Raw genomic sequence first — 26729 nt, 5'->3', positions numbered from 1 at the left:
ACCCTCATTTTACTAATGGCCATAAAATGAAAGAAGAGTGCTGTGGGCAGCTTTGACATGCCAAAGAGAAGTTGCAAAGTGCTTCCTTTAGTGAAAAGGTGAAAGTTCTCAAGAAAAAAAATTGTATGGCAAGGTTGCCAAGACCTATGTATGGTAAGAATGAATCTTCTCCCTGAAATTCTGGAGATGGAAAAAGAAATTTGTGCTAGTTTTGCTGTTGTACCTCAGACTGCAAAAGTTACTGCCACAGTACGTGATGAGTACGTAGTGAAGATGGAAAAGGCATCAAATTTGTGGATGAAATTTTTGGGAAAATTTTCAAAATTTCGGGGGGAGAGAGGTCACATTCATGTTTCATTATAGTATATTGTAATTGTATTATTTTATTGTTAGTTAATCTCTTCCCCTAACTCACCATATTTTGCTGTGTATAATGCACACCTTTTTGCCCAAATTTTTGAGGGAAAAATAAGGATGCACATTATACATGGTTATAATAATTACGTAACATGGGTACGATGATTCTATGTATAATGCGCACAAAAACATGGGTGTGCATTATTCACGGGAGCGCATTATACCTGGCAAAATATAGTATGTATTAAACTTCATCATAGGTATGTATGTGCAGGAGAATACATAGTACATGTAGGATTAAGTATTATCCACAATCTTCGGCATTCAGTGGGGGGTCTTGGATCATATCCCCAGTGGATAAGGGAGCCTGCTGTACATTACGCTTTTGAAAGTGTTTTCACATTATTCTCATTTTAGCCTTCTGGCAACCTTCTAGAAGCCAGCTTCTCCCTCCAATACCAACAATAAAATAGTAACGATAATAATTTAAAGACTAAATATCAAGGTTATTCATGGTTCTGTTCCATAGCATTAACTGAGCAGCAGTGGAATGGGAGAAATTTTGGGAACAAGATCAGCGTGCCTTGTTCCTCTGGGATTTTGAGGCCTGTTATTGTGGGTATATGAACAGTTTAATGGAATAATCTTAAAAGTAAAGACTGGGTAACAAATAGAAGTTAGGTGATTTTAAACTTTGAGTATTCACTGGGTTCAGATTATATCCAGGCAAATGACTGTAGTGTATAAGGTTCTCTAAAGTCTAAGGCTTGGTAACAAGGTTATGAGATATAATAGGGGTCAAACCAAGTAAGGAGTAATAGGAACCCATAAAACATTGGATCACATTAGGTGTTTTGACTTCAACAACATAGGGAATTATAGCTGGAAATTGTACATCCTTGTATGAACAAGAACCTTTTCTGTATATGAATTGCACTAAATAGTCTTAAAAATTTAACCAAAATAGGTAGTCATCAAATAACTCAATTTAACTAAGGCAAGTAATATTTCTAGTATGGTCATTTCTTTGTATTTTCTAAAATAAGGTATAGATAGTTGGAAAAATTACTATTGTATCCCACTGGATTTGTGAAAATGTGTTACACATTTTAATGTGTGAAAAATAAATTTTTCCAACAGTGTTTTATTTTTCATTTAAAGCCTAAATTATACAGATCTGTGATTGAAGATGTTATTAATGATGTGAGAGACATCTTTTTGGATGATGGAGTCGATGAACAAGTTCTGATGGAATTAAAAACTGTGAGTTTACTCCCCTCCTTTTTAAAAATATTCTATATAACCAGAAATAAATCCATAATTTTTCCATAGATGGACATTGGACTTTCTTACAGGTGGACTATAGTTAAGTGAATAGTGCTTGTTTTAAATCCTAATTCTACCATCCTCCTTCTTCTGCTCTTAGGCAAACTGTCTATATTTCAGTTTCCTTATATGTGAGATGGACATTAGTGGTACTTATTATACAGGTTTGCTTTGAGGGTTAAATGTAATGACCATATATAAAGCTTAGCACAGTGAATGGCAATAACAGCCATTACTAATGGATATTAATATTCTATATTTACGGTCTAATTATTTGACATATCTATGCTTTATTTTTTTAATGGTCTTAGCACACTTTATTTATTTATTTATATATACATATGTACATACATACATACAGAGAAGGCAAGGGAGAGAGAGAAGCATCGGTTGGTTGCCTCTCACACACCCCCAGCCTAGTCATGTGCCCCAACAGGGAATCAAGCCAGCAACCCTTTGGTTCACAGATTGGCGCTCAATCCACTAAGCCCCACCAGCCGGGCCTAGTGTACTATATTCTAAAAAAGAATTTTATGTCCTTGAATCTGATTCTTTGGTTCCCAGCCCGCGCTCAATCCACTGAGCTACGCCAGCCAGGGCTGAATCTGATTCTTTATATTGGCCAAATGATAAGGTTTATCATATATTTTACTTTGGGAGCTAGTTTTCTGTCTTTTGGACTTCCTTGGATTTAAGCAGAAATATTTAGATACTTTTATTTGTGGTTTTTTGGTGGTGTAGTGGCTCATAAATTGTGGAATATTTTTGCCTTATTGTTCAGGACATTGGTCCTAAATGTATGGCCTGTGGACTCTTTGGGTTTCCCCACCAGCTCTTTGAGGGGTCCATTAGGTTGACCAAATAAATGCCCAAGTCCAAGTCTTACAGTTTTGTCATATTTTCAGTAAAAGTGGTGTTCTGTGAAAAAGTGATCAGTTCAGCTTTCAGGTCAAATGCATGTGTACTTTTCCTTGAGATAACTAGTCCATATGCAGTGGGCTGTTTGTGGATGCTCCCCATTTTCATGTACTGAATATTAAAAAGACGTCTATTTATGGGTCAAGATGAGTGAGAAGTGCAAGTGTTTGATATTCTGTAATGAAATGTGTTAACACTGGGAATATCTGCATAATTCACTGAATTCATATTTCCAAATGACCAATGCATGATATTGCAGAATCTGTTCAAAGTAAAAGATAAATTAATGATTTTTAATCAAGGAATACGTCAAGTTCATTGGTATATGGTTTCAGATCCTGTATTGCAGCTAACTTTTAAGAAATTGTCACTTACATACTTTTCCCTTTCCCTTTTACTTAGTGTGGGAAGGCAGATTTTTTTTTCTTCGTACAGGTTAACCAGAATGACCAAGTGAATGCAGAAACAGACACGCAACTCCAGCTTTTTTCCTTTAAGCCATTTCTCACTAAATTTTATTTCGCATATATGGTTATTTTCATTAAAAATATATTATTTATGTCAACATGTAATGGCTACATTATTTTTAAATGAATTAATAAATTTTAAAAAATCGTAGTTATAGCCCTGGCTGATGTGGCTTAGTGGATTAACTGAAAGGTCGCCAGTTCGATTCCTAGTCAGACCACTTGCCTGGGTTGCTGGCCAGGTCCCCAGTTGGGGGCATATGAGAGGCAAGTACACATTGAGTTTCTGTCCCTCTCTTTCCCCCCTCCCTTCCCCTCTCTTTAAAGATAAATAAATAAAATTCTAAAAAAATAAAAATAAATAAAGATCTTAGTTACAATTTTATAAAACTTCTTTTGAGGTCCTCAGTAATTTTTGAAAGTTATAAAGAGACCAAAACATTTTAAAACTGCTGGCTTAGAAATTGGGCATTGAGCTCATTTAGGGCTATGTACAAATAAGTTATCACAGTTAACGAATGCTAAGGAACCTCTGTTGTCATCTTTTTAATACATTCAATGGAAATGTAGAGGCTGTAATTTAGAAACTTGTAAACAAATCTCACCTTTATTGTGGTGATGAAATACATGATAGAGTGCTTAGGCAACTTATTCTGGGCAATTTCTATAGAGTTTTCAATAAGAACCTGTCCATATGAAGAAAGAAAAAGAAAAATACATAGGTTTAAGTGAGATGAAGCTAAATTATCTTGAGAGAAATGGTTGTTTAAACTGAAGAGTAGGGATCTGAAAATGGAAAAGTGCCAACTTTGAGATACAATTTGGAAGAACACTGGAAACTGCTTCAGTAACAGAAAGTGTCTTGGGGAAATGAGTAAGAAGAGAATAACCTTAATTAGACTCCTTTGTGTTACATGGAGTACATATTTTACAATTTATGTTACTACTCTACAATTTTTGAAGTTGTCCTTGTTTGTGACCTTAATGTAGAAGGTATATCACTTTTAGGTGTAGAAAAATTAATTCTAAAGACTTTAATTTACCCCAGGTCAAACTAGTGGTCAATCCAGATTGTTTGTTGTCTCTTCTTAACTTTTCACAAAGTCTGGGGAATTGATTTCTCCTACTGGTCCCCATGGAATTGAGGCATTTTCTCCAAAGGGAGTAAGTTGTGTTTGAGACAAAATAGCTCTACCTGCATTTTTTATTACATTTGACTTTAAAAATATGTATGGTATATATACAGGTGCATACACACATACAATATATATATTGTATATTATATATACAATATATAATATGCAAATAATTGTATATATTTTGTAGGTTATGTGCCGATTTTCTGTTTATTGGTTAGTTTTACTTTAATAACACAAATTGTGATTTACTCTACTTCAAATCTCCAGCTCTACCACAGTGCCTGGCATATGTGATTGGTATTCAGTGAATATTTAATTCAACTGTTTAATAACAAATGTGACTCCAGAATCTAACTCAACAAAGTAGATTAATATTTTTGTTGTTTTTTAAATGGGACAACTTTTCTATTCTGGGTTGTAAGTGGATTAAAAATAAAACTGTTAGACTAAAATGAGTTGTTATTTTAATTCTCTGCACTAATTTCTTCAGGATCTCATTAGAATTTCCAGAATGTGTCCTAGTTTTTTTTCTTTTTTAATTTAGTCTTAGTTGTATTTTTTTTCCATTGCGTTTTAGTCCCCTTACATCCCCTTCCTCCACAGCATTCTCTGCATTGTTGTATATGTCCCCTAGTCCTTTTTCATGTTTGCTCAATTTCTCCACTCTGTAACTGCCCCCACCCCCACAAGCTGTCATCCAGGTTTCTCATGTATGAGTTGGTCCCTATTTTCCTTGTTTGTTCAGTTTGTTCAATTCATTAGATTCCACATATGAGTGAAATCATACAATATTTGTCTTTCTCTGACTGGCTTATTTCACTTAGCATAATATTCTCCAGGTCCATCCATGCTGTGTAAAGGGTAAAATTTTCTTCTTTTTTTATGGTCAAATAGTATTTCATTGTGTAAACGTCCCATAGTTGTTTTATTCACTCATCTGCTGATGGATGCTTGGGCTGCTTCCATATCTTGGTGATTGTAAGTAACACTGCAGTGTAGATAGGGGTGCTTAGGTTCTTTCAAATTAGTGTTTTGGGTTCCTTTAGGTCTATTCCCAGAAGTGGGGTCACTGGGTCAGAAGGCATATTCAGTTTTAATTTTTTTAGTATCTCCATACTGCTTTCTACAGTGGCTATCAGTCTGCATTCCCACCAAGAGTGCAAAAGGGTTCCCTTTTCTCCACATCCTGGCCAGCATTTGTTTGTTGATTTATTGATGATAGCCATTCTGACAGGTGTGAAATGATATATTGTTGTTTTAATTTGAATTTCTCTGATGATAAGTGGTGTTGAGCATCTTTTCATATGTCTGTTGGCCATCTGTATGTCCTCTTTGGAGAGGTTCTATTCCAGTTTTTTACCCATTTTTTAATTGGGTTGTTTTTTTTGGTGTGTTTTGTAAGTTCTTTATAAATTTTCGATATTAAATCCTTAGCAGATGTATTGGTGAATATGTTCTTCTATTCCATGGGTTGTCTTTTTATTTTGTTGATTATTTTCTTTGCTGTGCAAAAACTTCGTAGTTTGATACAGTCCCATTTATTTTTTTTCTTTTGTTTCCTTTGCCTGAGGTGATACATCTGATAAAATATTGCCACGAACAATGTCTGAGATTTTGCTGCCTATGTTTTCTTCTAGTATTTTTATGATTTCGGGTCTAACACTTTAAGTCTTTGATCCATTTTGAATTTATTCTTGTGTGTGGTGTAAGAAGGTCTAATTTTAACATTTTGACAGCATTATTAGAACTTTCTGTGGTGATGGTAATGTTCTATATTTGTGCTCTCCATTATGGTGGCTATTAGCCATGTGTGGCTATTTAAGCACTTGAAATATGGTTAGTGGAACTAAGTGAATTTTTATTTAATTATAATTAATTTCAATTTAAATTGCCATGTGTGGTTAGTGGCTACTGTCCTGGACCCTGCAGGTTTAGACATTCTTGCTGTTAAAAACTAACATTAATTTCATATTTTATGGTTTATAAAGGACTTTGTCATTAGCCCCAGCCCCTTTGTCCTTTTTGGCCATTTCATGAACTTTCATCAAAAGCTTCCATGTGGCTTTGAAGGATACAGTGGTGAATTAGATTATGAAGTAAAGTGAGTAATGAGAGTATATGTAATTTGAAGTTTATCTAGATAATGCAGGAAGGGAGGAAATTAAAAAATTCAGCCTCGGTCTCAGCATTTTCTCTTGAAACACTGTGTGCCTACTTTAGTGTGTGAAGCATGGGAGATAGAAAAGACATAAAGCATAGTTTTCATTTGCAGTAAATCTTTATTTGGATGTAAATTGTGTTTTGGATTGTTGAGTAACTATGGGTGGGAGTGGTAGTGTAGAAATCCTGTTTAAAGTAAATTATAAAATCATCCTGATTTCTGTCAGACCTACCCATACCCAAACAGCAGTCACTATGGAAGATATAAAATATAAATAGCCCTTTTTCTCAGTAAAACAAAGTGAGAAGTATTTCCTCAGTTGCAGACAAATCTGAAATTCAGTTTATCTGCCTCTAGATCAGGTTTCTCAACCTTGACATTACTGACATTTTGAACTTGTTCATTCTTTATTGGAGAGGGCTGTTCTATTTGTTGTAGGATGTTAGCAGCATAACTGGCCTCTGTCCACTAGATGCCAGTAGCACCCCTCAGTTCTGACAACCAAAAGTGTCTCCAGACATTGCCCAGTGTCCCTGGGGGGCAAAATGATCCCTGACGGAGAACCGCTGTTCTAAATATACTCTAGTTATGTATAAGTACTTGGACCATAGATTGAATAATCTATTGCGCTTCATTTGCCTTTGGGGAAAGCTGTGTTCCCAAACACCATTTCTAAGGAGTCAAGAAACGGAGTTCTTTTCTGTTTTATCCAGGAGCTACATGTTTTGTGAAATTAGGAGAATCCTTCAGAATTTCTAGCCAAGCATACTGCCAGGAAGCAATAGATCTAATCACATTTTAATAGGTCAAAAAACAGACTCCGAGAGAGTATGCTTTGACAGGGTCATTTAGCAAGTCATAGAAAGTTGAACTTAGGCCTTTTGTTACCAGTATTTCTCAGAAAAGAGAAAGGTACCAGAGTTGTGACTAGATCAGTCCTGAAAGCATCAGCACAATTTAGAGACCAGAGACTTGAACCAGAGTTGGGATTAGGGTGAGGCAAGGGAGAGATGCCTAGGATTCAAAATTTAAAGGACCTGCAGTCTTCACTCTCCAACTCCAGCCCTGACTGCAAACAGTGGAGTCAGATTGCCTGAATTGTGTCCCAGTTTTGCGTGCTATTGGTGATGTTGGATAGCTTACATAACTTCGTGTTCCTTGGGTTCTTGCTTCTGTAAAAAGGAGACAACAGGACACCTTTGGCATTTAGTAGGTTAGAGCTAGGAATGTTGCATTTTCTGTACACTTCCCAGCGATTCTGCCCTGTACAGTAAAGAACTGTCTTGCTCCAAATGTCAATTAGCATCTTACAGAGAAACACTATGCTAAAAAACAATAATTTGTTTTCTTTTCTTTACTTTGAATTAATATTAACTGTCTGGTAAATTCTTGGTCATTTTATTAGCTCCTGAGCAAGACATATCTCTACCCTGAAGGATTCTTTAATAGAGATGGTAGACTTCACTTGAAAAGTATAACAGTATTTTTTTAAAATGAGAAATATTTCTAAAGTATAGAGACAGTGAGAGATTACTTTGAGGCTATGTATCTCTGACATTTGCATTGTTTTGAGCGTTATGAGGGAAGACTGTCAGTCATAAGGAGTAGTTTACTAATGTTTGGATAGGAGATATATTCAGGGAATTGCTAGTAGTGTGGCACCATTAGGAAATAGAATGCAAATTATAGTAGCAGTCGGAGAGTTAATGCATACCATGTGGAACTTGGTCTTTAGAGTGAGAAAGATTTTTCTGCGGTGCTAGTTGAAATGCAGGTTTTTGGACTACTGTTCCAGAGTCTGACTTGGTAAGGGTGTACAGTCTGATATTTTCTTTTTATTTGCTTGAATTTACAACAACAACAGAAAATCCAAATTGACTTTTAATAATCCATTAAAGCGGTGTAATCTGAAGTTTGAAAAGCATAGACTTCAAAACAGCAGTTCTCACTTTAGTTTGCATCAGAATAACCTGGACAGATTATTAAAAGAGATTCCTGGCTCCATTCCCAGAGCTGCTGATTCAGTAGGTCTGGGGTGGCACCTGAGAGTTAGTATGTCTACCAAGTTTTCAGGTACGATTGGCTCCAGGATTGCATTTTGAGGACCAAGGATCGACTGGAAGGACAAATGTCCACAAGAATGTAGAGTCTAGTGAGGACAAGGATTTTTGTTCAATATGTTCACGGTCTATTCGCAATGCTACTTACAGTATCTAGCATATAGGAGATACTCTGTAATTATTTTTAGCATGTGTGACTTTAGAATGTGGGGAGCTCAGTGAGCTCAGTCATTACTTTGTAGTAGTCCTGGTGGGAGGAAAGGACTTGAATAATAGCCATAGTAGCAGAGGTAAATTGGAACAATTCTTTGGAATGGAAATTGACAGTGATGATGGGTTTTAGGGTGGATTCTGACTCATAGGTCATTGACTTGGAAGCTTAAGTAAGTGGTGGTGCCCAGCACTTAGCACATAATATGTATTCATTTTGAATTTGCCATTTCCATGGATGCTTCACGTGATGGTTATATTGCAGTGGGTAGACCAGTTGGAGGTGATAAAACTGAAGCATTAAATTTAGAAAATTATGGGTTAAAAACTGTTTCTTTTTTACACATTGATTTTTGGTTCACAAAAACTAGGTTTTATGAAACACATTAAGTGCCTGTTGGGTACTGTGTGCTGGCCAGGGCAGTATTAGGCATTTTTGTTTTTTATGTAGGATTAGATAGACTGAAAGTTGGGTTTTTCTAATTTGAGGTTTGCCTCTATAATGTTTCTTATTGTTCAGATCAAGAGAGGATGTATTTATGCTTTGTATGTCATTTAACAGAATACATTGGCCCTGGTCAGGTGGGTCATTTGGTTGGAGTGTTTGTCCTGTACACCAAAAGGCTGCGGGTTTGATTGTGGTCAGGGTGCATACCTACGTTGCGGGTTTGATCCCCGGTCAGGGCATGTGCAGGAGAGTGCGCCAGTCGATATTTCTTCTCTCACATCGATGTTTCTCTCTCTCATCAATGAGTATTTTCTTGAATTAAAAAAGTTATATTTAAAAAGTTAGAAAACATTGTATTAAGGAAAGACTTATATAAAAATAATAATAGATTTGTTACAAAAAAGATTTTCTGTGATTACTAAAAATTTGCTGATATAAAAATCTGCTTCGTAACTGAGGAGTTACTGTAGAAAGTTTGTTGAAGATATAAAAAGAAACAAAAAATTCTTCAGTACTCTAAGGTAGCAAGGTTTGATACTTAAACCTTTTTTGAGATTTGATACTTAAAAACATTAGGTTTTATTACTGCATACACTTGGGTGTGAGAATCAGAGATTGGTTGATTTTTGTGGTTGTATCAGTTTTGAAAATGGATTTTATAATCAGACTAATGAACAAAATGTTAAATGCATATGCCCAGAGTTATCTTCCCTGACTTTCACTTAGAAATCTTTAAATGTTCTTTGCTTTAGTTATGGGAGAATAAACTAATGCAGTCTAGGGCAGTAGACGGATTTCACTCAGAAGAACAGCAGCTTTTGTTGCAAGTTCAGCAGCAGCATCAGACCCAGCAGCAGCAGCATCACCACCACCATCACCACCAGCAAGCTCAGCCACAGCCTACGGTACCTCAGCAAGCGCAGACTCAGCAGGTCCTTATTCCTGCCGCACAGCAAGGTAAGACTGATACGCTTTCCTGTTTAGAACTTGGAAATCAAGTTTGTCATTTTCAGAGAAGAGAAATATTCTGGGTTTTGAGGAAGGTATCTCTGTTTGTATTAACATATAAATTTGCATAAAATGTGGATTCTGTTTATTATAGTAATGATAAACAAGTTAGCCATTACTTGAAAGCCTAACATACTCTTAAGTCTATTGATACTTTCTTTGGAAAAGGCTACATAATGGTGGATTTTCTAAAGTAAGTCAGATCTATAAAGGTTTACTTACTAAGGATTTCACTGTTTTATATAGTAAAATCATTGTCTGCTTTCTTTATGAAACTGATTTATTCCTTTGAAGACATAATTTGAGTTTAATCTGTATAAAAATACCGTAAACATGGGAGAATTTTTGTAACTATACTTTGGCAGTCTGAAATTTCCATTCACTAGTAATTTATGTCATTCTAAATTGAATTAGATTTATTTTAAGTGAAGAGTGAACATGTAATATATCTTTATATTACTTGGTTTTAAGATAAGAAAAAGCAAGTATTTAAAAACTGTGTTCGTACTGCTTTGTATTCTGCAAGTCATTTTATAGATTTTGTTTCTTCGAAGCCTTACAAAGGCTTTGTGAATAGCTCTTAGAACATTTCAAAGCTGAGGGATATTTGGGCCCTGAAAAGGCCAAGATGTTTGATCCATTACATATAGTAAGTGTTTTGTCATGACAAATTAAGAGTAACCTTACCTTTATGAGCAGTATTGCTTTCCACAGTTTCAGTTACCTGCGGTCAACTCTGGTTTGAAAATATTAAATGGAGAAGTCCAGAAATAAATAATTTATAAGTCTTTGAGTAGCGTGATGAAATGTCAAGCTGTCCAGCTTCGTCCTGTCTGGGACGTGAATCGTTACTTTGCCCAGTGATCCATGCTGTATATGCTGTGTATGTAGTAGCATTCTTGGTTATCAGACTGTATTCCCTGCCAGTAAGGGCGGACTACTGTATTCAGTTATAACTCTTTCTGGGCGTTTGAGTTTTGTGAATCTTGTTATTGGAGAGGGCAATGAAGGTAAATGAAACAATTCTTTTAAGGTAACTGCTTAATTATCTATTTGTCTCATTTGAGAGTATATAGATGGCAATGCATAGTAGAAATATCTGTTTGGGTTATTTTACTGTTTATATTAACAAGACTTCTAATACTTGCTTTTATTCTATACTTTGTATCAAATAATTATCCGTTCGGTCTGTATTGATGACTGTTCCTCCTATTGCCTTCAGGCTTGGCACTAGGATTTTAGGTCATCATAAAATAAAATTTGATTTTCTTCACTCAGAAAATATTAGGATAATGGGATTATCTGTTTATTTTCTGAAATTTGCGGAATCAAACACTTATTCCTCTTACACTTAAGTAATGTTGCCATTATTTTTGACTTGTATGCTTAAAAAGTTGATGGAAGTTATTTAAGATTCTAACAAGTGTCATTGAGAGAGAAGGGCTACAGTATATAAATTAAAAAAATAACTTTAACTTTTTGAGCTTACTCTTAATGTGTTAATAACTCATTCCAATAGTAATAATAAAATAAAACAATGTCAATAAACTTGTTAATGCTAAGTGAGCAGGGCAATTTGCAGTTTAAGAATGCACAGAAATGTATATGTTTAGGTGATAGGTATCTCACTACTTTTTAAAAAAATATATTTTATTGATATTCTATTATTCTTTATTACCCTCTGTCCTGCACCCCAACTCCCACCAGCATTTCCCTCACCCCTTAGTTCATGTCCATGGGCCATACACGTATATTTTTTGGCTTCTCCATTTCCTATGCTGTTCTTTCTCCCCTTATTTTATACCCACCATTTATGCTTCTTATTCCCTGTACCTTTTCCCCCATTCCCCCTCCCCATCCCTCTGATAACCCTCCATGTGATCTCCATATCTGTGGTTCTTTTTCTGTTCTAGTTGCTTGCTTTGTTTTTGTTTTTGGTTCAGTTGATAGTTGTGTTTGTTGTCATTTTTTTTACTGTTCATAGTTTTGATCTTCTTTTTCTTGGAGAAGTCCCTTTAACATTTCATATAAGAAGAGTTTGGTGATGATGAACTCCTTTAACTTGACCTTAATCTGGGAAGCACTTTACCTGCCCTTCCATTCTAAAGGATAGCTTTGCTGGGTAGAGTAATCTTGGATGTAGGTCCTTGCCTTTTATGACTTTAAATACCTCTTTTCAGCCCCTTCTTGCCTGTAAGTTTTTGGTTTTTGGTTTGTTTTGTTTTTTTTTTTAGAAATCATCTGATAGTCATGGGCGCTCCTTTGTAGGTAACTGTTTAATTTCCTCTTGCTGCTTTTAAGATTCTCTCCTTATCTTTAACCTTGGGTAATATAATCATGATGTGCCTTGGTATATGCTTCCTTTGGGTTCAACTTCTTTGGGTCTCTCTGAGCTTCCTGGACTTCCTTGAAGTCTTATATCCTTTGCCAGATTGGGGAAGTTTTCCTTCATTATTTGTTGAAATAAGTTTTTGATTTCTTGCTCTTCCTCTTTTCCTTCTGGCACCCCTATGATTCGGATGTTGGAATGTTTTAAGTTGTCCCAGAGGTTCCTAAGTCTCATTTTTGTGAATTCTTATTTCTTCATTCTGTTCTGGCTGAATGTTTACTTCTTCCTTCTGCTCCAAATCGTTGATTTGGGACCTGGTTTTCTTCATTTCACTGTTGGTTCCCTGTATATTTTCTTTATTTTACTTTTCATAGCCTTCACTTCTTCCTCTATTTTGTGACCATACTCAACCCTTTCTGTGAGCATCCTGATTACCAGTGTTTTGAACTGTGCATCTGATAGGTTGGCTATCTCTTCATTGCTTAGTTGTATTTTTTCTGGAGTTTTGATCTGTTCTTTCATTTGGGCCATATTTTTTTTTGTCTCTACGTGCCTCTTACGTTCTAAGTGGCGGGGCTTTAGGTATTCACCTGGGTAGGGCAACCCTCTGTGCTGCATTGTAGTGCTGTATTTGGGGAGAGGTCCAGGAGGGAATAATGCCACCTGCTCGGCTCTGGGAGGCCTTCAGCCACTTTGTCTTCTTCCCACAAGTAAATTGGGCCCTTCTTATGCTGATTCCTGGGTGGGTGGGTTTGTATATGTTCTAGGACCTTGTGGTTCTCTCCAATGAACTCTCCTGTGAGACTGGGAGCTTCTCTTGCTGCTGCAATTTCCACAGGTTTTTACAGCCAGAGGTTTTGTAGCTTTATTTCCTGCACAAGAACTCTGGTTTATGTGGTCTGTCTCGCTCCCTAGTTGTTCCTGCTGGTTTTTCTGTACACGAATGTGGGACTGCCCCGTCTACAAGCCACTGCCTTGCCGACTGGGCCCTCCAGCTCCACCTTGCTGTGGGTCCTCTCTGCCCCTGCTGCCCGTCTCCACCCCTCCTACCAGTCTGAATGAATGTTTCTTCTTTAACTCAGTGGTTGTCAGACTTCCATCCACTTTGATTTTCTGGCAGTTCTGGTTGTTTTTTATTTTTAAATTGGTGGTGGTTCTTCTTTTGGTTGTGTGAGGAGGCAAAATGTATCTACTTATACCACCATCTTGGCCAGAAGTTGGTATCTCAGTAGTTCTTGTTCCTGGGTTCCCTTGCGTCCTTAGGTATTGTTACTCAAATCGTTTTTAAAATGGTGTTTTCCAGTAGAAGATGGGTATTATCACAGCTGTTATTTACCATAGAAATTTATAATAATCTGGGATATCTAATGGTTAAGTGCAATTAAATGCAGAAAATGTGAAAAAAAAAATGAAAAACGTTTGCAGCATTGTCTGCCATTCTTGTGATTATAAAATATCCTCATGATTTCTTATTTGCATGTGTGCTTGTATTTTTAATAGCTGCAGCGCCACAAGTTATTGTTCCTGATTCTAAGTTGATACAGCATATGAATGCATCAAACATGGTAAGATTCAGGACAAAGCAGTGTGTTTGGCTCGACTTACTCTAACTCAAATTGTGACTGTTCCTGGGTAGATTGTGTATTAGCAAAGTTTATGCAAGGCTTGAGCAAATGGTGGTTACATTTGTTTTCCTGAATATTGATTTAGAAGCAAATCTAAAGTTTAGCTTGACACTTAGATGTTGAGGTTCATAAAATTATGCAATTTTCTGTTAAAAATACCAAAACAATGATGCTTTGTGGGACCTATTTAGGTCCTTAGTATTTTTGGAACAGAGGACTTAACCAAACTGATTATAAAAATGTAGTTTATTTGCAAAATATCCCTTAAGATTCATTAATTAAAGAGATCAGGAGTGCTAAAAATTAAAAACTTCAAACATCTTTTTAGGTAGTTCAAGATAACTGTTTTTAAGATCAGACATTTAAAAAATTTTGCCAAGATTTAACAGTAGCGTAGCCTAATAAGTTTTATTTAAAATGCATTTAACCAGTTTAATTTATTATATATTATACTTTAGATTTTTCTAAGGGATGTCCATTGACTTCATAGTAGCAAAGTTTTCAAATTTTACTTCAGGAATGTATTATTTCCTATCAAATATAGTATAATATAACAGTAAAACCGAAAGACCCTCTTCAGATTCTTAGAAAATCTTTACCTATATCCTTAAAGATTAAAACAAAAACCCAGTAGGACAGTTGGTCTAGCACTTTCACATAAATAGCTTTTCTGTGTGCTAGTTATGTAGACTGTTACTGATGTCTCAGCTCTGACATCAGTTTTGCAATGGTTTTTTCTTTTTTTTAATGAAATCACTCTAATGCATTATTTATGGTATGGCTATTTTCAGTAGACGTTAATAAAAGACATCTTCTGTATTGCACAATCACTCAACAAATATTAATGGCAGGTTGAATGTGCAGACATGTGCAGGTGGTGATTCTGCCATGTGGTGTGTAGAAACTATTACGTCAATTTGCCTGTAAATGGTGACATATTCTTATAAAATATGAATTGTAGGCAATTAATATTTCTAAATAATATTTCCTAATAATAAGTGGTTGTTAATATGTTCTTATAATATATAATACCTTTTATTTGCCTTTATAGGCTAGGTTTATTGGAAATTGAGTAGTTGGGTATTCTGCATTTCATAGAGAGAGCCTGGAGGTCTATAGCTGGATTCTGGGGACAAGTGGGAATTTTAGGCTTAAGATATCAAAATTACTTTGGCTTGTCAAGTGGCAAAAGAAACATATTTTCTTGGAAAGTTATACCTAGAGCCTAGACTAGATCATAGTTGTATCATTAATGTACTTGAGTAAATTTTCCAAGTTTTGTTGACTTCTGACTTAACATCTCTTAGGCACAGTTATATTTATTTCTTAAAGCTTATTCAAATAGAGGTGTTTCTAAAAAATGTACAGATTAGACTGAGTTATATGAAGGCTTGGTACCTTAAAAAAGATTGACAGGGGAGAGGAAAACTACCTACCGTATTTTTGGACCATAAGACGCACCTAGGTTTTAGAAGGAAATAGGAAAAAAATTTTGAAGCAAAAAATGTGGTAAAATATTTAATAACATAAGTAACGTATTTCACCAATGTAAAGGTAAACAGAACACAACAGCAGCATTAACAACCGTTATTCCTCCCAAATTGGGCGGTGGGGGCGGGTGGGGAAGTGGGTCTTAAAGTCCGTAAAACATGGCATATATAGTTATAGTGAGATACATGGAAATGCTTTGAGCACGAGATTAAAACACAGCAAGAATGTGGTGTGATTCTTTTGGAAGGAGGGGAGAAGTCTCCAGGAGCAGTAAATCAAGAATTTATGGCTTTAAAGAAATCCAGAGTAAAATCCTATGTACATTTTTGTAACTTTAATGTCAGATACTAACTTTTAAAATGTAGAAATTAAACTTTGTGGGTTTTTAAAAGATTTTAAGTTTTTTTATTTTATAAAAATATTTTATTTATTTTTAGAGAAAGGGATGGAGAGGGAGAGAAACATCAATGTATATGCTTCTCACATGCCTCCCGCACTGGGGACTTGGCCCACAACCCAGGCATGTGCCCTGACTGGGAATCAAACTGGCGACTCTTTGGTTCGCAAGCTGGCACTCAGTCCACTGAGCCACACCAGCCAGGGCTAAGGTTTTTTAAATTAATAAAACTATTACTATGTTTTACCTAGATGTAATGCCAGTGTTGTGTCACCTAATGGCATGTTAGAATTGCTAGTCATACTCCAAGTATAATCTTCTGGTATAAATGTTGTATAGAGACCTGTTGATTCTCGTGAAGTTAAACATACTGAAGTTTCTAAAATAACAATATTTACACTTTTGCCTCAAGTATGTTAATTTAGAATAAGGTTTTGGGAGTAAAGAATCAGTAGGAAAGGAAATAAGGAAATGGATATTTCATATATTGTATAGTACTATTAGTGTGGGTAAGATTTTTTTAGAGCACATTTTCCAGGAAAAAGCAAACCAATTATATTTTTCAACTTAATTGCTTGAAATAATTAAGTAGGACATTTTAGAGTAGATGGTCTTTATTGTACTACTTTATAAAATGGGATTTAGTCTCATGTTAGAACTTTTCATTTTAGTATAAACTAACCAGTGAACTTCACATACTGCTAAAATATGCCAGAGATAAACTGAGGTCGTGTTATGCAGATAGGTGGTTTTGATTTGTTTTGTTTTGTTTTGTTTTTTCAGAGTGCTGCTGCTACAGCTGCTACCTTGGCACTCCCTGCAGGTGTGACTCCTGTTCAACAGATATTAACAAATTCAGGTGATTAGAAATAATGGAACCATTATACCTATATAACTAAAAAAATTGTACCATCTAGCCTTTGGTTTTGTCTTCATTGAAAGACAGAATACCTTAATTAATGTATTTTTAACCCATTTGGCTTAGGTTATTAAAATAATATTTGAGGGCTGTAGCACATTAAATTATAATAATTGCTAAGGGTACAGTAGAGAAGATAAGGCTTACATTTGAGCTTTTGATCCACGAATGAGAATTATATTATTGAATGAATTATGATTATATAGAAATGCTTATTTATTTAGTTTAAAAACTTTTTTTAAATTGATTTTTTATAGAGAAAGAGAAACATCCATTTGTTCCACTTATTTAATGCATTCATTGGTTGATTCTTACATATGCCCTGATGGGATCAAACCATACCCTTGGTATATTGGGACGATGCCGCTAACCAACTGAGCTACTCAGCCAGGGCTACTTAGGTTTCTGATAAACATATTCAACCTGCCAAAATTAAACTTGAATCATTTGAACTAATTTGTGATACAAACTAAATAGTCCTTAATAGTTTCTTAAGAGCAAGTTTATTGCATTCTATTTCACATAGTACCTGTGTAGAATGACAAAATTTACTGGGTTTTTGGCATATTAATGTTTGAAGAATTTATATGGATTTTTTAAGTATTTTCTCTGTAATCTTAATAATATAATTTCTTGTTATTTTGTTAATTTCTAAATTTGTGAGGAATAAACTAGGGGCTTATCTTGCTACATATTTTAATAAAATAGTTCACTTTTTAGTTAATTCAGGATTGTGTCATTTAAAACAATGTATTAGAGGGATTCAGTTCTATCTGCATAAATCAGTCATACAATTAATGTTAAGTGTCAGTGACAATTGGTTCAGTAAACTTGTATAGTTTTTAAACAATTTTGAAGCTAAGGACTATGGTGTTTTAGTTTAAGGTATTAATGAACTTTATATTTTTCATCATTAAAGATTTAAGAATTAACAGCCCCAATCTGACATATTGCTCACTTATGACTTAACACGTTAGCAAAGATAATGTAAGCTTTTAATCACCTTTCATAATCTGTTGTTAAAACTTCTGTTGGAAAATAGCTTTGTAAGAAGGATAAATGAGGATATATTTTAACATGGATGAAAGTCAGAGAAGTTAAGGATTGTATTTCACTGTATACGGATGACAGCCTATAAAACTCATAGACTTTTGATGTGATAATTTCTATCGTCTTCGGTGGTTAGACCTTCACTATGAATTCATTTATTTGAAGGGTAACTGCTAAAATGGTAACTTGCAATACATCCTTTTTGTTTTAGGCCAGCTTCTTCAAGTGGTCAGAGCAGCCAATGGTGCTCAGTATATCTTTCAGCCTCAGCAGTCAGTGGTTCTACAGCAACAGGTTATACCACAAATGCAGCCTGGTGGAGTGCAGGCTCCTGTTATACAGCAGGTAAAAGAATCATTATAAACCCTTGTATAACTCACACCTTGATTTACATTCAATATGTTTAAGACTTAATTGATGTTAGCCCTACTCACTAGTCTCCAGCCAGCCTCCTAAGCTAGTTATTCAGCATACATTCAACAAGCATTTACTCTGTGGCTATATATTAAGGTTTCTGCGAAGGACTGGAGATACAAAAGTGAACAAGGCAGGCATGAATCTAGTTTCACGATACTGTGTTATTTCCTGGAGGGAGGTGTGTGGAATCCTTTCTTTCCTTTACCTCCAATATCTGAAGTATCAATTCTTTGTAGTTCCTTTTTTGAGACTGCAGATTTAACATATTTATAGGTCCTTGATATTTGGAACTAGTTTTCTCAGGCTGTTATTTATTTAGTTCATGCTCTCATAATTTCTCACTTAAAATACTGTATTATCCTCTTAATTTCTCTGCCTCCAATCTTGTGCCCTCCTAATCTGACCCTACTACTTTATATTTATAGTCATTGTTCTAAAAAAAAGTCTTAAAATCTTTTAATGGCTTTTCATTGTCTATTGGGAAAAGTACAAACTCCTCAGCATGGTTTATAAGATTTTTTTTTTATCTTGTGTTTTGATCTCAGGTTTAATTTTTCCCACACTTGCAGTTGTTAGCTGCTTCAGCTGCTGTTAAAAAATACCTGGTATTTTTGTGTTCCTGGTATTACTGTTAGGACAAAGATGAAAGAGAAATGGTTATTATCTTAAGGAATGTAGATACTTTAAAAAAGAGACAATAAACACATAGTGTCAATACTAAAAGTACCATGATAGAGGTCAGATCAGAGGGGAGCGTTAATCCAGCCTATTTATAGCTTTCCAAATTTTGTCCTGCTGTTACTTCTGGGTTTCAGTTGATGTTATTTTTCAGTTTAGAATGCTGCCTTTGGCCTTCCTTCTAGTGATGCCTGTTACTTCCCACCAAACAAACCAAACAGAAAAGCCTGGCTAATCTCCCAAAGCACAAATACACAGTCAAGTATTATCTACGAGGAAGGCTTCCTTGACCATGCCTTGTTCCCCAAGCTGAACTTCGTAATCTGTTCTGTGTTCTCCTAACACTGTTGTCATATTTCTATTGCATCTTCTCTCTTTTTGAGGGTTTTTTTTTTTTTTTTTTGTCCATTGCACCACTAATCTGTAAACTTACAGGAAATACTATTTCATTATTTTTGCATTCTTTGAACCTAACGGCAAGTAATTGCCATTCAATGCTTTTTATTATCTGCCTTTTATTTATTAACTATAGTTACAAGTATGTTTATTTTAACATGATTAATATTTGTTAATTTTTTTAAGTTGTGGTTTACCCTAGAACCCTAGAATACAGATGTTAGGAGGAACTTTAGAAATCATCTGATCTGGTGGTTCTCAGTTGTGGATGCATGATTAGAATCGGATGGGGAGCTTTAGATAAGGTGAAAAGATTTCATCTTACCACCAATTAAATTAGCACATTAGGAGTTGACCCTATGTGTCAGTGTTTTTTAAGCAACCAGGTGGTTATAACTTGTAGCCAGTGTTGAATGCCCTTGATCCTAGTCTAACAGTAAGGTGACCAAAGCCAAGAGACGTTAAACAGTTTGCTTCTGCTACATCTGTATGCATTATCTTACATAAAACTAGAACTTAGAAGTTCGGATTTTCAGTGCCGTGTTCCTCATAGGGAGGCAGTGTAGCATTAAAATAAGAGCAGAATTAGATAGCCTAGGTTCAAATTTTGCTTTTTGGTGAATACAGTCTGGAAAATTACTAAACTTCCCCATACATTAAAAAAAAAACTACTAATTTGCATAACTTGGCCTGCAGTCTAGCATATACATAGCATATGCTGGACAAATGGAGGAGTTCTCTTTAGAAAGTCTTTTTTTTTTTCTTAGAAATTTGAATGGTAAAATGGAAATTTAGTGAATCAGTACAATAGTTAAACATTTCTTTTGCTTTGATAGTTTTAAGTTGTATGAGATGGCCATTTTTGGTGTTCCTTCAGCATTCAGGCCTGTTTCTGTGTACCAGGTAATGAAACTGAACTACTTGATCCTTTTAACTAGTTTCTAATATTTGGTTTTCCTTTGCCTTAGGTACTGGCTCCTCTTCCTGGAGGGATTTCTCCACAGACAGGTGTCATTATCCAGCCTCAGCAAATCTTATTTACAGGAAATAAGACTCAAGTTATACCTACAACAGTGGCAGCACCTACACCAGCACAAGCACAGATAACTGCAACTGGCCAGCAGCAGCCACAGGCCCAGCCTGCTCAACAGCAAGCTCCATTGGTGTTACAAGTTGATGGAACTGGGGATACATCATCTGAAGAAGATGAAGATGAAGAAGAAGACTATGATGATGATGAGGAGGAAGACAAAGAGAAAGATGGAGCTGAAGATGGGCAGGTAGAAGAGGTAAGTTTCTGGTAAAAAACAAAACAAAACAACAAAACTTGAGAAGTTACTCAATCATTTCTTTTTTTACTTGGTGCCCAATTTGAATTACATCCTATATTTCAGAGGCTGTTAGGGTACCATACAATGTAGGATTTCAAATATAAAGTTAGATTGTTCTAACGTAGTAAGGTTTTTAGATTTTTCTAGTTTGTTTACCTTCATAAAATATTGTTCATATAGCTGTTAATAAAAATGTATACTAAATTATATTTATAGAGGTGATGGAGATAGTGCAAGTGATTCTATTTCTTTAGCTTGTGCATTCATGATTTAGCTTAATCGTAAGACATTGGAAGAACAGATAGATGTGGTTAATCTTTTGCTTCAGTAATTAAAAAGGGACAGCAACATTTGGGAAGAGAGGATATTCTAGGAAAAAACTAAATATGGCAGGTTTTTTTTAGAACCTTCTTTTTATCCATGTTCCATACCATTTCCTTTGACAACCTTATCTACTTTTAGTGTCTATCCTCAGTTGAACATCCTTTCTTACTCATTTTTAATTATTTTTTTTAAAGATTTTGTTTATTTATTTTTAGAGAGGGAAGGGAGGAAGAAAGAGAGAGAGAGAAACATCAATGTGCAGTTGCTGGGGGCCGTGGCCTGAAACCCAGGCATGTGCCCTGACTGGGAATTGAACCTGCGACACTTTGGTTCTCAGCCCGCGCTCAATCCAGAGCCATTTTTAATTATTCATTGGAAGCATGTAAATCTTTTTTTTCTGTGTGTCAGCTTAGTTACTTGTGTTCCACAATTTTAATTGTTAATTGCCTTCTGCAACCTAAGATGTAACTTTCTTGGTTGTCTTAATACAAAGTTCTTCTAAATTACCTAAGTAATATTTTTAATATACTTTTAAATTAAATATTTAATAGATACAAATGAATAAAAATATTTTAAAATAGAAACACCTCAGTGTTCATATCTAGTTAAAAAAAATTCCATTTCTTAATTAAAGTCCCCCGGGTGCCTCTCCCTAGTCCTGTGCCTTTTACCATCGGAGTAACCATGCTCATAAATTTTGTGTCTATCGTTAATGTGCCTTACGTTTTACCATGTGCATTTACTTGTATATTTCTAAACAGCATATTGTTTACTTTTGCATACCAATTTATAACATAAGTGGAATAAGTATGTATTATTCTGAAAGTTTTTTTCCCTGAGGTTCATCTAAGCTGTTTCACGTACCTGTAATTATTTTCACTGTTGAATATACCATAATTTATCCACTTTTCATGTGATGGGCATTAGAGTTGTGTCTTCTTGTTCACTGTAAAGTTTTAAAATGTTCTCGTGTGTGTCTTCTGGGGACACACAGCAAGAGTTTATCTAGGTTTTATACCCGAACACTGAATTGTTGGATCCTAAGGTATGAACATCCTCAACTTTACAATAAAATGCCAAACTATTCTACTAATAACTCCTACAATTCATTATATAATGGTACATATGTCTACATGCCTTCACCATACTCAGTGTTGTGTCAGACTTCTTATTTTGCCCGTCTGATAGGTAGAAAATAGTGTTTCATTTTGGTTTTAATTTGCATTTTCTTGATTACTAATGAGGTGTATCCTTTTTAATTCATTCATGTGTTCTTTGTAGACAATCAAATGAAAAACGATAATTTTTCTTGACTTGTTGGCTAACCTTCCAGAATAATATTTACTAGGAATGATGATAACAGGCACCCTTATCTTTTCTCCCCCTCACCGGGGGACATGCTTATTGATTTTTAAAGAGGGAAGGTAGAGGAGAGAAACATCAGTGTGACAGAAACTTCAGTCATTTGCCTCATATGTGCCCTGATCGGGGACCGAACCCTCAACCTTTTGGTTTATGGAACAGTGCTCCAACCAACTGAGCCCCACCAGCCAGGGCAGTCACCCCTATGTTAATCAGAAAGGAATACTTTCTATGGATCACTTTTTTGTCTTTTTAAATTTATTGATTTTTAGAGAGAGAGAGAGACATTACTTTTTGTTGTTCTGCTGCATTCATTGGTTGATGCTTATATGTGCTCTGATGGGATCAAACCCACCACCTTGGTGTATCAGGATGACGCTCTAACCAACTGAACCGCCCAGCCAGGGCTATGGTTCACTCTTAAGTATAATGTTTATTACAGGATTTTTATGGGGTTCCTTTATCAGGTTAAGGAAGTTCCCTTATATTCAAACTAAGAGCTTTGCTTTATTTTCTAAACTATAGATGAGTTGATTTTATTAAACATTTTCTGTAGCTATTAGGTAATCAGATGATTTTTTATTATTTATCTATTGATTATGATGAATTGCATTCATTAATTGGTTTTCTATTTGTGAACCAGTTTTGTATTTCTGGCATGCACAACTTGATCATTATATATTAACCTTTTTATGAATTGCCAAATTCCCTTTGTTCAGGACTTCTGCGTGTATATTTATGAATGATACAATCTACAATTTTTCTGTTCTCACACTTACTGGGTTTTCAGGTTTATGGTAGCAGTAGTATTATAAAATGATTTTTGGGGAGTGTTCTCTCTACATTTGACTCTTTTTTTTCTTAAGATTATACTTAATTCTTCTGTGAATATTTGCTAAATATGCTGCTAAAAATACCTGGTTCTAGGAGTAATCTTTACTCTGTTCAAGTATACTGTTTCTTTTTTATGTCGAGTCATTTTGTAGTCATTTCTTTTTTTATTTTCTCATTCCTGATATTACTGTCTGTGCTTTCTTGTTCCTTTTTTCTTTTTTAATATTGCTAGAGGTATGTTGATTGTATATTGTTTCAAAGAATCAACATACAGCTTTGTTTATTCTCTTTAGTGTGTTTTTTCTTATTTTATTAATTTCTGTTCTGACTTCACTGTTTTATTTGTAGAGAATACAATCTCTGTGATGTGTACATCCTTTGAAATTGTTTGACAATTGCTTTATGTGGTCAGTGCTTACATATGCTTCCTATGTATTTGAAGAGAATGTTTTCTGTGCTTGTTTTGTTCCATTATATATATCTGTTATATTGTCAGTATTCGGGTGGGGGGAATAGTTTATATCCTTATTGATATATTTTCTGTGCTTGCTCCATCCTTGACTTCACTGAGTGAGAGAGATATGTTCAAACCTCTTACTATAATGGTAGATTTACTTCTTTTTGTGTGTGTGTCATTTTTGCTTTTTATATTTTGACCCTGAAAATGTGTGCACGTAAGCTTAAAATTGTTTTTTTCACAGTGAGCTGAACCACTTATGATTAAATAGTATCCTACTTTATCTTCAGTAATTTTATTTTATTTTTGCCATAAAGTTTGTTTTGTGTGATACTAACAGGGCCATACCAGCTTTATTTCAGTTAGAATTTGCCTGGTGTAGCTCTTTCTCTTTCGAATGTTGTGTATTCTTAAGCTTTAATATATCTTTTTTATGTGCAGAGCAGAACACTGCTCTGTATGCTCTCATGTTACAAAATGTTTACATGGGCCAGGGATATTCAGTAGGGAAAGAATAGTCTTTTCAACAAATGGTTCTTGGACAACTGAACGTACACGAGCAAAAGAATAAAGTTGGACCCATGCCTCACACCATATACAAAAATTAACTAAAAATGGATCAGAGACCTAAATATAACATCTAAAACTCTAGAACTCTTAGAAGAAAACAGGGTAAAAGCTTCACTATTTTGGACTTAGCTTTAGTTTCTTAGATATGACACCAAAGCACAAGCAATCAAAGTAAACATAAAGGTGAACTCATATTCAGAGGACAATATATACCAACTGAAACACAATCTACAAAATAGGCGAAGATATTTGCAAATCACATACGCGATAAGGGATTAACATCCAGGCTACACTGAGAACTCTTAAAACTCACCAAAAAAACAACCTATTCAAAAATGGACAAAGGGCTTAATAGACATTTCTTTAAAGAAGATATACAAATAGCCAATAAGCATGTGAAAAGATGCTTAACATCATTATTCACTTAGAGAAATGCAAATCAAAACTGCAAAGAGATACTTCACATCTACTAGAATGGCTATCATAAAAAAATATTGGTGAGAATGTGGAGAAATTGGAAGTCTGTATTGTTGGTGGGGATATAAAATGGTGTAGCTGCTATGGAAAATGAATTGGTGGTTGCTCAAAAAGTTAAGCATGGAATTAAATCATGTGACCTAGTAATTTCACTCCTATGTATAAGAGAATTGAAACAGGTGTTAAAACAAGAGCTTGTGTATGAATGTTTATAACTGCACTGCTCACAAAATCTTAAAGATGTAAGCAACCCAAATGCCCATGAATCGGTGGATGGAAAAACAAAAGTTGGTATGTCTGTGCAGTGGAATATTATTTAGCTATGAAAGGGAACAGTTTTGGGATATGCTACAATATGAATGAATCTTAACCATTATGCTAAGTTAAAGAAGCCAGACCACATATTGTATATGTGTATTGTCTCATTCTATTTACATGAAGTGTCTAGAAGAGTAGGTAAATCTAGAGAGACAGAAACCAGATAGATTAGTGGTTGCCAGGGGTGTGAAGAGGTGGGTATGGGAAGTGTCCACTTAATGGTAAAGGTGATGAGATGATTCTGGGACTGGATAGCGGCGGTGGTTACACATGTAATGAATTGCAACTGAATTGTACACTTTAAAATGGTGAGTTTTATATCACGTGAATTTTACTTCTATACTTATTTTTAACATTTATATGGGTGATCATCCTTTTTAAAAAAATTTTATTTATATTTAGACAGAGGGGAAGGGAGGGAGAGATAGATATACCAATGTGTGGTTGTCTCTCTCATACCCTCTACTGGGGACCTGGCCTGCGACCCTTTGGTTCCCAGGCCAGTGCTCAGTCCACTGAGCCACACCAGCCAGGGCTGATCATCTATTTTTAATTAAAGAACATGTATACATACACATGTGTGAGTAGGTACAGGCCCAGACTTAATAACATCTTATTTAGAAATCTGAGTTATACCTTTTATTTTCTGCTACAGTTGTGGTCAAGTTTAACATAATTGGTTATTTTATGGTGTTGGTTTTTGATTCTTTTTGGGTGAGACTGCTCCCCTATTCTACCCCATTGAGTGCACATTCACTTTAAATCTAATGGCTTAATTAATTATACTGTAAGCCATCACCGTCACAGTGGAATTATGCTAATTGGTAGTCAGAGTCCTAGTCCCTAATGTTAAGAGAAGCCAGACTGCTAGCCTGTGTTAGCACTTTCTGCTACTGCTTCAGCATTGTTTCCCCTTTACACTGCAGCTTTTGGTGGTGCATGGGACCATAATGTCGTTAAATGCTCCCATTTTCCAACCTAAGAGAGGTCTATGTCTAGACATCTTCCACAGTTATTGCTGAGAATTATCTTCCTGTGCTCTTCTGAAAGAATAAAGGAAATAAAGTTAAACATCATTTCAGATTTATAGGTCATAGCTTAACTATTGTAATTGATGTATTTAATTTCTTGTTGGAATTTCAGTAACCCTGGCTAAGTCAGTGCAGCCAGTATGTTTATGGTAAACATATGTGTATCATCAGGACCTTGGTTCTTAAAGAACATCAAGGTCATTGTGTTTATCTTCATTGATTATTAGAAGGGCCCTTTTCTAATAATGCATGAAGCATAAAAAATAAATTCTCCCTTTTTATTTATAGGAGCCCCTCAACAGTGAAGATGATGTGAGTGATGAGGAAGGACAAGAACTCTTTGATACAGAAAATGTTGTTGTATGTCAGTATGATAAGGTAAGGATTTTATCATCAGATTTCCAGCATTTTTTTTGTTTTTAGCTTCTTTTCTAAAACATCCTTTCTGCCTTGTTCAAATATTTGGGCAGCTGATTAGTGCCTTTTTAAAAAAATTTAATCTTGATTCGTTTTTTTTCCCATTACCATTTAGTCCCCTTACATTGCCCTCACTCCATCTATCACCACACTGTTGTCCCTGCCCATGCATGCTTTTTCCTTTTTGCTTAGTCCCTCTCCCCCTCACGTCT

The 26729-nt window shown here is 35.2% G+C and overlaps 1 protein-coding gene and 1 non-coding gene across 2 annotated transcripts in view; both read left to right on the top strand.

Moving 5' to 3' along the window:
* Positions 1-26729, top strand: part of GTF2A1 (general transcription factor IIA subunit 1) — a 47631-nt gene that overhangs the window by 3430 nt on the left and 17472 nt on the right. The window contains exons 2-8 of the mRNA XM_028505582.2: positions 1519-1620; positions 9839-10043; positions 13924-13988; positions 16720-16795; positions 18117-18250; positions 20365-20685; positions 26389-26478. Coding sequence (XP_028361383.1) covers positions 1519-1620; positions 9839-10043; positions 13924-13988; positions 16720-16795; positions 18117-18250; positions 20365-20685; positions 26389-26478 — 993 coding nt within the window. The remainder of the gene's footprint in view (positions 1-1518; positions 1621-9838; positions 10044-13923; positions 13989-16719; positions 16796-18116; positions 18251-20364; positions 20686-26388; positions 26479-26729) is intronic.
* On the top strand, positions 11289-11432 carry LOC114493725. Its single transcript, XR_003684327.1, has one exon. It is a non-coding gene; the product is annotated as a small nucleolar RNA SNORA79 (small nucleolar RNA).

Source organism: Phyllostomus discolor, chromosome 1 (assembly GCF_004126475.2).
Source record: "Phyllostomus discolor isolate MPI-MPIP mPhyDis1 chromosome 1, mPhyDis1.pri.v3, whole genome shotgun sequence".
Taxonomy (NCBI): domain Eukaryota; kingdom Metazoa; phylum Chordata; class Mammalia; order Chiroptera; family Phyllostomidae; genus Phyllostomus; species Phyllostomus discolor.
Note: the sequence above shows the minus strand (reverse complement) of the source record. Positions and strands in the feature narration are given on the sequence as shown.